Raw genomic sequence first — 15542 nt, 5'->3', positions numbered from 1 at the left:
GATGAGCAGGGGTGTTGATTGAGAGGGGTGAACTGCTATCTTTTGGGGGAGGTCTACCCAGTTAAATGCTGCATTTGTTCAACTGAGTATGGACGGTGTTTCTGTGGATACGTTTGAGCGCATTTTTGTATTCTTTGCGATTTAACCCGCTCTTTATTGTTTGTGTGTTGCTTCACACGGTACCTACAAGTATCATTCAGTGTCGGTCTCATGGACGAACACTGGTTAAAGATATTGTTTCATGATCAGCACGGTGGCTCATGATAACTGCCAGCTAGGAATTGCTCTGCTAGCATTTCAGTGTGAGCTTTGACAGGCAGCATTTCACCCTCATTGTGTAAGTCATTGCTGTCAGACATTTTTACACAGCCAGTAATTGTGCGCAGATCAACGTTTTGTTGCGTTTGCAGATGGTTTCAGTTAGAATTGCTATTTTGGAAGCCCAAATGAGAGCACCGTAGTTCAGGACGCTTCGACCAATAGCTTTGTAAGTCACTAAGAGTGTCCTTTGTGCATCCCCAGTCGCTACAAGCAATCTTTTTCAGTATGTTATTGGGCTTTTGTAATTTTTCTTTGGTGCTTCTTACATGTTCTCAAAAATTGAGAATACTATTGAAGGTATCACCCAGTACTTTGACTTTGGACTTTACTGTTATTGGTGAATTGTTGATAGTGAGGTGTGGGTCAAACTTGGGTTCCTTGCTCCAGTTTGTGAACACAGTTGCACTTGATTTTTCAGCAGATAACTTAAGTTTTTTTTTATTCTAGCCAGTCGTGTAAGGTATTTAGGTGTGTAGTTATTATGTCACATAAGTTTTCAACCTGTGGAAGATGTAGTTAAAGTTATATCATCAGCGTACGACGTAATGTTTATCTTTCGGGGGTAGAGGCAGCTCGCTCATGTAGATGTTGAAGAGAATTGGCGATGATACACCACCTTGGGGGAAACCCTGTTTGATTTTTCTCCACTTTGATTTTTTTTATTATTATACTCTACGTACGAAAACCTGCCTTGTAAGTATGAAGCGACCCATCTTTAGCGCTGTTTGGTAGTGGTACCTCGAGTATGACTCTTAGTAGTAGGTTGTGATCAGCCGTGTCGAAAGCGGCAGTGAGGTCTAAGGCTATTATTAAAGTACGGTTGCAAGGTTTCGTTTGATTAAGGCCTTTTTGAAAGTTGTTGGTGACAATGTTGAGAGCTGTTGTTGTAGAGTGGTCAGGTCTAAAGCCATGCTGATGTTCTTTCAGTAGATTTTCTTTAAAGGCACTCAGTAAATGTTTCTGTTAGTTTTCAATGGGAGAGACGAGTGCGAGGGCGTCACACTGTCCCGATTTTTGGCTCCGTCAGTAGCTAGCTTCAATTTAGTAAGGCCAGCTTTTGCTTAATTGAAGCGCGTCACACTGTCCCAATTTTTGGCTTCGTCAATAGCTAGCTTCGATTTAGTGAGGCTAACTTTAGCTGAATTGAAGTGGCGTGAGGTGAGCGGGAACGGGGGGTCTAAGTGGTGGGGTTAACAATATTGTGAGATGGGGCAACGGTGGGATGGGGGCAACTGTTCTGGCCTGAAAGATGAGCAGGGGTGGTGATTGAGAGAAGGTGAAGTGAGGGGGTTTGTGTGTGCGTGGGTGTCTCTGTGTGTAAGTGTGTGTGGGGGGGCGTTAACCAGTAATAACCGCCCTTCACACCATAAGTATAAGTCGCGAAAACAGTTTCTGTGAATCGCGTACTTGGAAACTGAAAGTTAGCTGAAAGGCTCTAAGGGAACTCAAAAAAATCAAATGAGTCAGACGAAAAATTGGTCAAGCGAAAAATCACAAAAGACCAACATGTCTAATATAATTGCTACAAACTTTGAAATCTTTTCCGTTTGTGCCCCCCCCCCCCCCCCCCCCAATACGTTATGCGCCCCCAGTTACAGAGCACGTGTTATTACGTAGTAAATCACTATGTTAAAATATGGCACGTGCGTCTGGGGGGGGGGGGGGGCAAATAATATGCACCCAATAAGCTGGTAGGGGGGAACAAACGGAAAAGATCCAAACTTTGTTTGAGAGCAATTAAAATTATTGACCAAAAGCTTGAAACAAGCTCAACTTAGAACAAAAAACATTTTCTTTATATAATTCAAAAATAAATAAAAACAAAAGGTTTTCTCCGGAGCCAATGAGAAAATTAAGTGGCTCACACTATACTAAGCCAGGTCTATTAGGCTCTCACACTGTCCCAATTTGAAAACAGAAGAACTGCAAGAAATTGACAAAGGTTACATTTTTATCCAAATTTTAACGCTTTTTTTGCAAAAAAATGCTTCACGAGGAAGAAAGAATATATTATCGCAGAAGATGACACTCACGTGGGCGCTGCGTGAACCAGGAAACGTCGTAGAAGGATTGAAATGAGGCTGATAGTTGCATGGGTCAACAGAATGACTATGGGCCAAATGACTTGAGGAAAAATTTCTCTGGACGACGCTGTCATTCTGTTGTCTGGTCCATTCCTGCAGCAGTTCCGATACCTTAATTCTCGTCTCTTCAAACACGGCCTCGTCATAGTTGTTTTCTTTCATACATTCGCCAATTATATCGCGGATGCAGGCAACATCAAAATTTGAATAGCTCAAATGAAGATCAGCCGCTAAACTTTGCACGGACGTTTCGTAGTCGTACAGAGATTGTGGTCCTAAAATACAACTAAATTTAAACCTTGTTTCTCAAATCGACAAACATAAAACTGAATTACTTATGTTGAACAAGTTAAAAAGGAACAAACACACTAACGTCGAATAAAACACTCAAATCGAGAGAAAAAAAAACAAAATCTAAGTGAAATAGCCGCATGCGCACAAAAACCACGCGAGGAAGCCAATTTATTTTTTGTTGAAACGCCGTATTCTCACCTTCATTTGAGCGAATCAGAGTAAAAAATGTACGCCGCAAAACCACGCGCTTTTTTGCTCAACTTCCTGTTTCGATGTGACCAAAATCAAATTCCAATTTGACTTCAAAAATCATGAAAATGAGTAAACCGATCTTAAAAAAAACAGAGCCCTCGTTGAATTGTAAAAAAGAGAGCGCCCATTTAGTAGCCTTCAATAGGTTGACAGCGACTATCAAAAACCAATTTTTCTCTATTCTTTTGATTTTTGCTGAGTAGATTCACCTAAACATTTATTTTCAGGTGCCACATTGACTTTACATCCTGTTTCACTGACAATTGGCAGATTAAAGAATATTGCCCGAAGAATTCTGGTACCGACTCAAAGCATCAGAACGTCACAAAAAACCGTACTTGCAGCCAAAACCAAGGTCTTTTGTCTTGAAACAGTAACTTTTTACCAACAGGCTTGAAAAAAAAAATTGCTTAAAATTTACACCGCTGTAATAAGGGGAAACATTTGAGCATCGACATCATTGGAACAGGGTAGAACAAAAACAATCACGATATCATTCAGCAACAGTACAAGACAGCCGCATAGATAATCATAAGACAATTTTGATGAATGAAGTAACTGAAGTCTCGATACCACAAAATTTTATATACAGAAAACATTTGAAAATGATGAAAAACGGTCAAAATTCTCAGGATGGTCAAAACTGATAGGCAAAAAAGTGATAAGGCTAAATATTGCATTGAAGAAATCATGATAAGAGTCTTAAAAACGATAACTCCACAATAAAATCGCGCCAAAAGACACATTACATTGTAAATCATAAGGCAGATATTCTTAGAAATTACACGGAATTTTTCGAAACAAGATACTAAAAATCGGACTTTCTTTTGCAGTCACAGCAATTGAGACAAAAATTAGATATAATGGAAATATCTTTAGACAAAAAGAATTCAAATAGCAAAAAAGTAATGATTAAATCAATTATCAAAGAGACAAAAGAAACACTAATCCATTGGCAAAGAAAGTTCAAAACTAAAACCGAGGCCCCAAGCTTTTTTGAGGAGTAATAATCAGTCGACACTTTTTGACGGAATTCCGCAAAATCTGTGCTGCAATATATTAAAGGAAAAAAAAACAAAATTCTAAGAAACAGGCTAAAATCATTTAACTCATTAAACAACTGATAAAACCAAAGCCAAAAACTATAGGCCTTAAGAATGCTAGGATAATACATGCCAGAATGTGAAGAATATGGACATATTGTAAAATTATAGAAAAAAAGGAAAACTCGATTTTTGGAAGTCAAATCAAATAAAAAAATTGAATTAGAAAAGCAAGCACATTTCATTATCTAGCATTCGCTGCTTAGAAAAAAACATAGCCATCCTCGTGTACAGACACAAAAAGTGAAAAAAGTTCAAAGATTTGAAACATAGAAATAATTTGTAAAAATGTCAAAATAATTTTAAAATTGGACCTATAAATTTTTGGAATAAATGATTTGAAAAAAAATCGCTGAAATTGCAAAGATGACTTTTCCTATCAATTAAAACCAAAATACAAACCCAGAAACATTGGACAGAAACCACTAAAATCCGATTATCTTGTATAGAATTTTATAAAAATTATATATCACGTTAGAATTAGGCAATCAATGCATGGAATACGACGAAAAATTCACCTTATGCATTGATTTTTGAAAATAAGTCCCCTTACATAATAAAGCAAATGACTGAAAATTATTTCTGCCATTATTGTTTTCGAGCAAGAAAAAAAATCAGATCATTACAATCGTCTACTGGTATCGAATTTTTGGTTTGTGAAAGTAGGTGTTTTTCGATACAATGCAATAATGCATTCTTTTTCAGTTCAAACAAGTAAATTTCACGACTATAACTAAAGGTTAAACATATGTTGAAAGCCAATTCAAATGCCTCAATAGCATTTGAAAATTATAGGGATAATTCACATCGGGCTGTTCGTGCAATGTAAAAAATTGGCCGAGAGAAATAATTCTAGTGAAAACAATTGGCATTTAAGATATTGACGGTAAAAATTTCTCTACTTTCGAAAAGACTCCTTTTCTCGTTTTGGAACTTTTTTTGTTTCAATGAACTATTTCACGTACTCGAAGACTTACCAGTTTGTACTGATCAAGTTTTGTAATTACTCATCATTAAATTATGCCTTAAATAACGAAAATCAAGAATAATTTGAAAAATTAAAGATAATTTACATATTGCTGTCCCTTTTTATAAGTACATATATAAAATAAAGTTAAAATTTCGATTTAAATGTTGCACATACTTGATCCTGAGCGAGAGGTAGAGGTTGAACGTGCCCCTGAATAGTGACTGAGGCTATCTGGAGGAACTTCGGTCTCTTGGTGCGACTCACTGTACCTTAGAATGAGTCTTCCTTTGATATCGTCATAGTTTTGCTTAAGAATATACTCTTCGCTTAGTGGAGTAGGAAGGCTCTGGCGGATTTGGATTTCGACACTCATTTCTTTCAAGACAGTGTCTAGGTATGACAGCATTTTCGCTTTTTCTAAACGCAAATGAACAACTCATCAAAACCAAACTTATCCTTGAATATGACAATCTGTCGGGTGAGGGTAATAAAGGTAGACTTCTTCAAAACTATTGACTTTTTTGACCACTAATCTCAGAGCATTCTCATCAAATCGCTGGAAGAACGGGTCACTGAAGAGTTTATCGGCACTAAAATACACTAAACAAAAACAAAATCAAGGCTATGACCTTTGCTTTAATCATTGCTATAAATCGAAGAAACTAAAACAATCAAACAAACTAAACCAAATTAAATTCAATGCTTTTTTCCTGATGATCAAGTTTCATCCACTAAAATATACCCATTAATCCACTTACAAGACGTGAAAGGGGTTAATCGGCCACTAATGATAGAAAAATTATGCCATATACTTGAAAATTGCAAAATCTTATTGAAGATTATAAATTTTGCAATTTTAATAACCAAAAAGAATAAAAAGGTAGATTGGTCCTTGAAGATTGATAAACTCAGAAAATGTCAAACATTATTTTATTAAAATTTTAATAAAATATCGCCAAAATTCGTGACTATAATATCTTCAGAATCATTTCAATATCTTCAAAAACTATTCAGTAACCCACACTTCAAGCCTAAAATTTTTCACTGGCCCAAACAAGATCGATAAACAAGATAATTTTTAAAGAATATAAAAATTATATTACAATTTGTTATACTAAAACGTCGAAAACTATTCCATTGCCACCAGAAAACATGCAGTAGCCTATTACGATGCCCTCGATGAGGTTCCTTTGCCCCCGGGGCTAAAAACTCAAAAATGACAAAAATTATAAATTTCATTTTTAAAAATTGCAAAAACTGGTGATACGAAAATGTTGAAGACCATTCGATTGCAACTAAAACTTATGCAGTAGCCCATTATTAAACCCTGGAGAAGTTTTCTTTGCTCCGAGAGCAGAGAGAACTCCAAAATGACAAACAGTTGCAAAAAAACTATGAAAATTGGAATTTTGATTTTAAATAATATGTTGAAAACCATACGATTACCACCAATACCTATGCAGTAACATAATGTCAAAGGAGGCTCCTTTGTCCCCCGGGCTCGAAAAACTCAAAAAGCACTTGAAGGAATACTAAAACCAGCCAAGGGCCTCTAATGAAACTTGATGCTCACTCAGCTTTACCCGTTTATACCATTTTGAAAGCTCAAAGTCATGGAAAAATGTGTGAAAAAATAGCAGAAAATAAAAAAACAGAGCACCAATAAAATACAATTCTTGGATTTGAAAACACCGCAAAATTACTGACACAATTGAAAGAATTTTTATTGACTAAACGAAAAAAAGAACTCGAATGGACTATGGATGGATTGGAAAATCATTTTGAAAAAATTAGATACAAAAAATAAACATAGCTGGCAGATTGCCAAAAAATAACCGCAATTCGACTTTTCATTAAAAGCTGATATGTTATATTTTGATTAAAAATCTGTATAAGTTTTTGCTGCTCTATCAGCTGCTCTCAAATAACCTTCATTTAGAGTGACACACACCCATTTGACCCTGTCTCTTTGAATTAAAGTAAATAAAAGTCAATTTCAAAGTGAGGAAGTCATTTTTAAAAGTGAGGTAAGTCAAGTGTGACCAAAAATTTAATCACGAGAATTAACCAAAAACTCGCTCGACTAAGAGCGAAAAATGACGTCACCAGCACTTCCGTTGAAATTGCATGAACGAATAAACAAAAAGCAGATTTGAAGTGGTGGTGACGTCATATGGTCGTAACAGAAATCCTGACGACGAAATAAAAAATATCCCAAGAGAAGGACAATAATAGCCCCAGCTATCGCTGTGCGGCTATTAAAAAGCAGTAGAAATCAAAGTAAAAATGCCTCATGTGAGATAAAAAAATACGACTTCAAAAATCGCGCTTTTTCACTTCACCTGTTTCGTAGCAATTGTTTATTTTATCGAAAAGCGGCAGGCGGTTCAGCCAACTAGATGAATTAATTCCAAAGTAGTTGAAAGTAGGTTCGAAAGTGTCGAAATTTATATACCAATTACTTTTTAAAGACGGTTCTTTCTTTCCAAGTTGACTTCTAGGCACAGATAGCTTTGAACTTTAAGATGATAATATATCTATTGTCGAAAAAGTGCAATATTTTTCGCAAAAAAAGTCGAATATGATATATATATATTTCTTACAATTTTTTTAAGAACGTAGGACAATTAATGAAATAATCAACTCAGTCTATGATTGGTAAAACTATTTATCCATTCCTCTACGCTTTAGAAATGATAAAATAATTTAATTCACGACTACAGTTGTTCCGAACCACTTTAATGGAGGGGGACTACATGCTCAAATGGGTTTTTCGTTCAGTCAATTTTCGCCGATCGGTATATTTATCGTACAGAAGTGACTGGTATCAGTAGAAAGCTTGTCAATCGTAGATTTTCATCATAAGATTTTTACTGCATTTCCCTTTTTTCGAGGAGCAACATAAGTTTAAAATTTTGTGAATTTTAGACTAAATTCTGTTATTGTGATCACATTTTTCGTAAAAGTGGACCAATTTCTGCTAAAAAAGTGACAAAATTGTTACCGATGGTCTTATTGTTTCAGGTTTAACGATAGAAAAGAGTTGATGAAATGTCGTTAAAGGTTTGGCTCATTTTGAAAATTTTGCATTTATTTCAAAAAAATGACTTCAAATATGATACTTCGGCCCACTATGTCCAGCAGTGGAGACATAGAAACTGATGACACAATTATCGCTTGCTCAGATAAGAGCTATTTCTACCTCCAGTTCCTGACAAAGTGCATTAAAGTACATTAAGTAAAAACAAAATAAAGTAAAAAAGGTCAGTTTCAAAGTGAGAAAGTCATTTTTGAAATTGAGGTAAGTCCAGTCTGACCAAAAATTTAATAACGAGAATAAACAAAAACTCGCTCGACTAAGAGCAAAAAATGACGTCACACACACACACACACACTTCAGTTGAAATTGCATGAACGAATGAACAAAAAGAAGATTTGAAGTGGTTGTGACGTCATATGGTCGTAACAAAAATCGCGACGACGAGATAAAAAATATCCCAAGAGAAGGACAATAATAGCCCCAGCTATCGCTGTGCGGCTATTAAAAAGCAGTAGAAATCAAAGTAAAAATGCCTCATGTGAGATAAAAAAAATACGACTTCAAAAATCGCGCTTTTTCACTTCACCTGTTTCGTAGCAATTGTTTATTTTATCGAAAAGCGGCAGGCGGTTCAGCCAACTAGATGAATTAATTCCAAAGTAGTTGAAAGTAGGTTCGAAAGTGTCGAAATTTATATACGAATTACTTTTTAAAGACGGTTCTTTCTTTCCAAGTTGACTTCTAGGCACAGATAGCTTTGAACTTTAAGATGATAATATATCTATTGTTTCACAAAGTGTCGAAAAAGTCCAATATTTTTCGCAAAAAAAGTCGAATATGGTATATATTTCTTACATTTTTTTTAAGAACGTAGGACAATTAAAGAAATAATCAACTCAGTCTATGATTGGTAAAACTATTTATCCATTCCTCTACGCTTTAGAAATGATAAAAGAATTTAATTCACGACTACAGTTGTTCCGAACCACTTTAATGGAGGGGGACTACATGCTCAAATGGGTTTTTCGTTCAGTCAATTTTCGCCGATCGGTATATTTATCGTACAGAAGTGACTGGTATCAGTAGAAAGCTTGTCAATCGTAGATTTTCATCATAAGATTTTTACTGCATTTCCCTTTTTTCGAGGAGCAACATAAGTTTAAAATTTTGTGAATTTTAGACTAAATTCTGTTATTGTGATCACATTTTTCGTAAAATTGGACCAATTTCTGCTAAAAAAAAGTGACAAAATTGTTAACGACGGTCTTATTGTTTCAGGTTTAAAGATAGAAGAGTTGATGAAATGTTAAACGTTTGGCTCATTTTGAAAATTTTGCATTTATTTCAAAAAAATGACTTCAAATATGCTACTTCGGCCCACTATGTCCAGCAGTGGAGACATAGAAACTGATGACACAATTATCGCTTACTCAGATAAGAGCTATTTCTACCTCCAGTTCCTGACAAAGTGCATTAAAGTACATTAAGTAAAAACAAATTAAAGTAAAAAAGGTCAGTTTCAAAGTGAGGAAGTCATTTTTGAAATTGAGGTAAGTCCAGTCTGACCAAAAATTTAATCACGAGAATAAACAAAAACTCGCTCGACTAAGAGCAAAAAATGACGTCACACACACACACACTTCAGTTGAAATTGCATGAACGAATGAACAAAAAGAAGATTTGAAGTGGTTGTGACGTCATATGGTCGTAACAAAAATCGCGACGACGAAATAAAAAATAACCGAGAAGGCCAATAATAGCCCCAGCTATCGCTGTGCGGCTATTAATAAAGCAGTAGAAATCAATGTAAAAATGCCTCATGTGAGATGAAAAAAACGACTTAAAAAATCGCGCTTTTTCACTCCATCCGTTTCGTAGCGATTATTTATTTTATCGAAAAGCGGCAGGCGGTTCAGCCAACTAGATGATGAACTAATTCCGAAGTAGTTGAAACTAGGTTCGAAATTGTCGAAATTTATATACCAATTACTTTTTAAAGACGGTTCTTTTTTTTCCAAGTTGACTTCTAGGCACAGATACCTTTGAACTTTAAGATTATAATATATTTGTTGATTCACAAAGTGTCGAAAAAGTCAATATTTGTCGCAAAAAAAGTCGAATATGGTATATATTTCTTACAATTTTTTTAAGAACGTAGGACAATTAATGAAAAAATCAACTCAGTCTGTGATTGGTAAAAATATTGATCCATTCCTCTACCCTTTAGAAATGTTAAACAGATTTAATTCACGACTACAGTTGTTCCGAACCACTTTAATGGAGGGGGACTACATGCTCAAACGGGTTTTTCGTTCAGTCAATTTTCGGCGATCGGTATATTTATCGTACAGAAGTGAATGGTATCAGTAGAAAGCTTGTCAATCGTAGATTTTTTTTTCATTTCGCTTTTTTCGAGGAGCAACATAAGTTTAAAATTTTGTGAACTTTAGCCTAAATTGTTCTTGTGATCACATTTTTCGTAAAATTGGACCAATTTCTGCTAAAAAAGTGACAAAATTGTTACCGACGGTCTTATTGTTTCAGGTTTAACGATAGAAAAGAGTTGATTAGATGTCGTTAAAGGTTTGGCTCATTTTGAAAATTTTGCATTTATTTAAAAAATGACTTCAAATATGCTACTTCGGTTCACTATGTCCAGCAGTGGAGACATAGAAACTGATGACACAATTATCGTTTACTCAGATAAGAGCTATTTCTACCTCCAGTTCCTGACAAAGTGCATTAAAGTACATTAAGTAAAAACAAATTAAAGTAAAAAAGGTCAGTTTCAAAGTGAGGAAGTCATTTTTGAAATTGAGGTAAGTCCAGTCTGACCAAAAAATTAATCACCAGAATTAACAAAAACTCCCTCGACTGAGAGCGAAAAATGACGTCACACACACACTTCAGTTGAAATTGCATGAACGAATGAACAAAAAGAAGATTTGAAGTGGTTGTGACGTCATATGGTCGTAAAATCGCGACGACGAAATAAATAAGAGAAGGCCAATAATAGCCCCAGCTAACGCTGTCCGGCTATTAATAAAGCAGTAGAAACCAATGTCAAAATGCCTCATGTGAGATAAAAAAATACGACTTAAAAAATCGCGCTTTTTCACTCGCACCCGTTTCGTAGCAATTGTTTATTTTATCGAAAAGCGGCAGGCGGTTCTGCCAACTAGATGATGAACTAATTCCGAAGTAGTTGAAACCAGGTTCGAAATTGTCGAAATTTATATACCAATTACTTTTTAAAGACGGTTCTTTTTTTTTCCAAGTTGACTTCTAGGCACAGATAGCTTTGAAATTTAAGATGATAATATATCTATTGTTTCACAAAGTGTCGAAAAAGTCAATATTTGTCGCAAAAAAAGTCGAATATGGTATATATTTCTTACAATTTTTTTAAGAACGTAGGACAATTAATGAAAAAATCAATTCAGTCTGTGATTGGTAAAAATATTGATCCATTCCTCTACCCTTTAGAAATGTTAAACAGATTTAATTCACGACTACAGTTGTTCCGAACCACTTTAATGGAGGGGGACTACATGCTCAAACGGGTTTTTCGTTCAGTCAATTTTCGACGATTGGTATTTTTATCGTACAGAAGTGAATGGTATCAGTAGAAATCTTGTCAATCGTAGATTTTCATCATAAGATTTTTTTTCATTTCGCTTTTTTCGAGGAGAAACATAAGTTTAAAATTTTGTGCACTTTAGCCTAAATTGTTCTTGTGATCACATTTTTCGTAAAAGTGGACCAATTTCTGCTAAAAAAGTGACAAAATTGTTACCGACGGTCTTATTGTTTCAGGTTTAACGATAGAAAAGAGTTGATGAAATGTCGTTAAAGGTTTGGCTCATTTTGAAAATTTTGCATTTATTTCAAAAAAATGACTTCAAATATGCTACTTCGGCCCACTATGTCCAGCAGTGGAGACATAGAAACTGATGACACAATTATCGCTTGCTCAGATAAGAGCTATTTCTACCTCCAGTTCCTGACAAAGTGCATTAAAGTACATTAAGTAAAAACAAAAATAAAGTAAAAAAGGTCAGTTTCAAAGTGAGAAAGTCATTTTTGAAATTGAGGTAAGTCCAGTCTGACCAAAAATTTAATAACGAGAATAAACAAAAACTCGCTCGACAAAGAGCAAAAAATGACGTCACACACACACACACTTCAGTTGAAATTGCATGAACGAATGAACAAAAAGAAGATTTGAAGTGGTTGTGACGTCATATGGTCGTAACAAAAATCGCGACGACGAAATAAAAAACATCCCAAGAGAAGGACAATAATAGCCCCAGCTATCGCTGTGCGGCTATTAAAAAGCAGTAGAAATCAATGTAAAAATGCCTCATGTGAGATGAAAAAAACGACTTAAAAAATCGCGCTTTTTCACTCCATCCGTTTCTTAGCGATTATTTATTTTATCGAAAAGCGGCAGGCGGTTCAGCCAACTAGATGATGAACTAATTCCGAAGTAGTTGAAACTAGGTTCGAAATTGTCGAAATTTATATACCAATTACTTTTTAAAGACGGTTCTTTTTTTTCCAAGTTGACTTCTAGGCACAGATACCTTTGAACTTTAAGATTATAATATATTTGTTGATTCACAAAGTGTCGAAAAAGTCAATATTTGTCGCCAAAAAGGTCGAATATGGTATATATTTCTTACAATTTTTTTAAGAACGTAGGACAATTAATGAAATAATCAACTCAGTCTTTGATTGGTAAAAAATATTGATACATTCCTCTACCCTTTAGAAATGTTAAACAGATTTAATTCACGACTACAGTTGTTCCGAACCACTTTAATGGAGGGGGACTACATGCTCAAATGGGTTTTTCGTTCAGTCAATTTTCGCCGATCGGTATATTTATCGTACAGAAGTGAATGGTATCAGTAGAAAGCTTGTCAATCGTAGATTTTTTTTTCATTTCGCTTTTTTCGAGGAGCAACATAAGTTTAAAATTTTGTGAACTTTAGCCTAAATTGTTCTTGTGATCACATTTTTCGTAAAATTGGACCAATTTCTGCTAAAAAAGTGACAAAATTGTTACCGACGGTCTTATTGTTTCAGGTTTAACGATAGAAAAGAGTTGATTAGATGTCGTTAAAGGTTTGGCTCATTTTGAAAATTTTGCATTCATTTAAAAAATGACTTCAAATATGCTACTTCGGTTCACTATGTCCAGCAGTGGAGACATAGAAACTGATGACACAATTATCGTTTACTCAGATAAGAGCTATTTCTACCTCCAGTTCCTGACAAAGTGCATTAAAGTACATTAAGTAAAAACAAATTAAAGTAAAAAAGGTCAGTTTCAAAGTGAGGAAGTCATTTTTGAAATTGAGGTAAGTCCAGTCTGACCAAAAAATTAATCACCAGAATTAACAAAAACTCGCTCGACTGAGAGCGAAAAATGACGTCACACACACACTTCAGTTGAAATTGCATGAACGAATGAACAAAAAGAAGATTTGAAGTGGTTGTGACGTCATATGGTCGTAAAATCGCGACGACGAAATAAATAAGAGAAGGCCAATAATAGCCCCAGCTAACGCTGTCCGGCTATTAATAAAGCAGTAGAAACCAATGTCAAAATGCCTCATGTGAGATAAAAAAATACGACTTAAAAAATCGCGCTTTTTCACTCGCACCCGTTTCGTAGCAATTGTTTATTTTATCGAAAAGCGGCAGGCGGTTTTGCCAACTAGATGATGAACTAATTCCGAAGTAGTTGAAACCAGGTTCGAAATTGTCGAAATTTATATACCAATTACTTTTTAAAGACGGTTCTTTTTTTTCCAAGTTGACTTCTAGGCACAGATAGCTTTGAAATTTAAGATGATAATATATCTATTGTTTCACAAAGTGTCGAAAAAGTCAATATTTGTCGCAAAAAAAGTCGAATATGGTATATATTTCTTACAATTTTTTTAAGAACGTAGGACAATTAATGAAAAAATCAATTCAGTCTGTGATTGGTAAAAATATTGATCCATTCCTCTACCCTTTAGAAATGTTAAACAGATTTAATTCACGACTACAGTTGTTCCGAACCACTTTAATGGAGGGGGACTACATGCTCAAACGGGTTTTTCGTTCAGTCAATTTTCGACGATTGGTATTTTTATCGTACAGAAGTGAATGGTATCAGTAGAAATCTTGTCAATCGTAGGTTTTCATCATAAGATTTTTTTTCATTTCGCTTTTTTCGAGGAGAAACATAAGTTTAAAATTTTGTGCACTTTAGCCTAAATTGTTCTTGTGATCACATTTTTCGTAAAAGTGGACCAATTTCTGCTAAAAAAGTGACAAAATTGTTACCGACGGTCTTATTGTTTCAGGTTTAACGATAGAAAAGAGTTGATGAAATGTCGTTAAAGGTTTGGCTCATTTTGAAAATTTTGCATTTATTTCAAAAAAATGACTTCAAATATGCTACTTCGGCCCACTATGTCCAGCAGTGGAGACATAGAAACTGATGACACAATTATCGCTTGCTCAGATAAGAGCTATTTCTACCTCCAGTTCCTGACAAAGTGCATTAAAGCACATTAAGTAAAAACAAAAATAAAGTAAAAAAGGTCAGTTTCAAAGTGAGAAAGTCATTTTTGAAATTGAGGTAAGTCCAGTCTGACCAAAAATTTAATAACGAGAATAAACAAAAACTCGCTCGACTAAGAGCAAAAAATGACGTCACACACACACACACTTCAGTTGAAATTGCATGAACGAATGAACAAAAAGAAGATTTGAAGTGGTTGTGACGTCATATGGTCGTAACAAAAATCGCGACGACGAAATAAAAAATATCCCAAGAGAAGGACAATAATAGCCCCAGCTATCGCTGTGCGGCTATTAAAAAGCAGTAGAAATCAAAGTAAAAATGCCTCATGTGAGATAAAAAAAATACGACTTCAAAAATCGCGCTTTTTCACTTCACCTGTTTCGTAGCAATTGTTTATTTTATCGAAAAGCGGCAGGCGGTTCAGCCAACTAGATGAATTAATTCCAAAGTAGTTGAAAGTAGGTTCGAAAGTGTCGAAATTTATATACGAATTACTTTTTAAAGACGGTTCTTTCTTTCCAAGTTGACTTCTAGGCACAGATAGCTTTGAACTTTAAGATGATAATATATCTATTGTTTCACAACGTGTCGAAAAAGTCCAATATTTTTCGCAAAAAAAGTCGAATATGGTATATATTTCTTACAATTTTTTTAAGAACGTAGGACAATTAAAGAAATAATCAACTCAGTCTATGATTGGTAAAACTATTTATCCATTCCTCTACGCTTTAGAAATGATAAAATAATTTAATTCACGACTACAGTTGTTCCGAACCACTTTAATGGAGGGGGACTACATGCTCAAATGGGTTTTTCGTTCAGTCAATTTTCGCCGATCGGTATATTTATCGTACAGAAGTGACTGGTATCAGTAGAAAGCTTGTCAATCGTA

At 34.9% G+C, this 15542-nt stretch overlaps 2 protein-coding genes across 2 annotated transcripts in view; one reads left to right on the top strand and one right to left on the bottom strand.

Annotated features, from left to right (window-relative positions):
- Positions 1-15542, top strand: part of LOC142353219 (uncharacterized) — a 511758-nt gene that overhangs the window by 199550 nt on the left and 296666 nt on the right. The window lies entirely within an intron of this gene.
- LOC142352985 (uncharacterized) overlaps positions 1-15542 on the bottom strand; it is a 54623-nt gene that overhangs the window by 12445 nt on the left and 26636 nt on the right. The window contains exons 2-3 of the mRNA XM_075405152.1: positions 5199-5441; positions 2355-2680 (exon numbers count right to left, since the gene is read on the bottom strand). Coding sequence (XP_075261267.1) covers positions 2355-2680; positions 5199-5441 — 569 coding nt within the window. The remainder of the gene's footprint in view (positions 1-2354; positions 2681-5198; positions 5442-15542) is intronic.

The sequence above is a fragment of the Convolutriloba macropyga genome, chromosome 14 (assembly GCF_964194025.1).
Source record: "Convolutriloba macropyga chromosome 14, txConMacr16.3, whole genome shotgun sequence".
NCBI classification, from domain to species: Eukaryota; Metazoa; Xenacoelomorpha; order Acoela; family Convolutidae; genus Convolutriloba; species Convolutriloba macropyga.
Note: the sequence above shows the minus strand (reverse complement) of the source record. Positions and strands in the feature narration are given on the sequence as shown.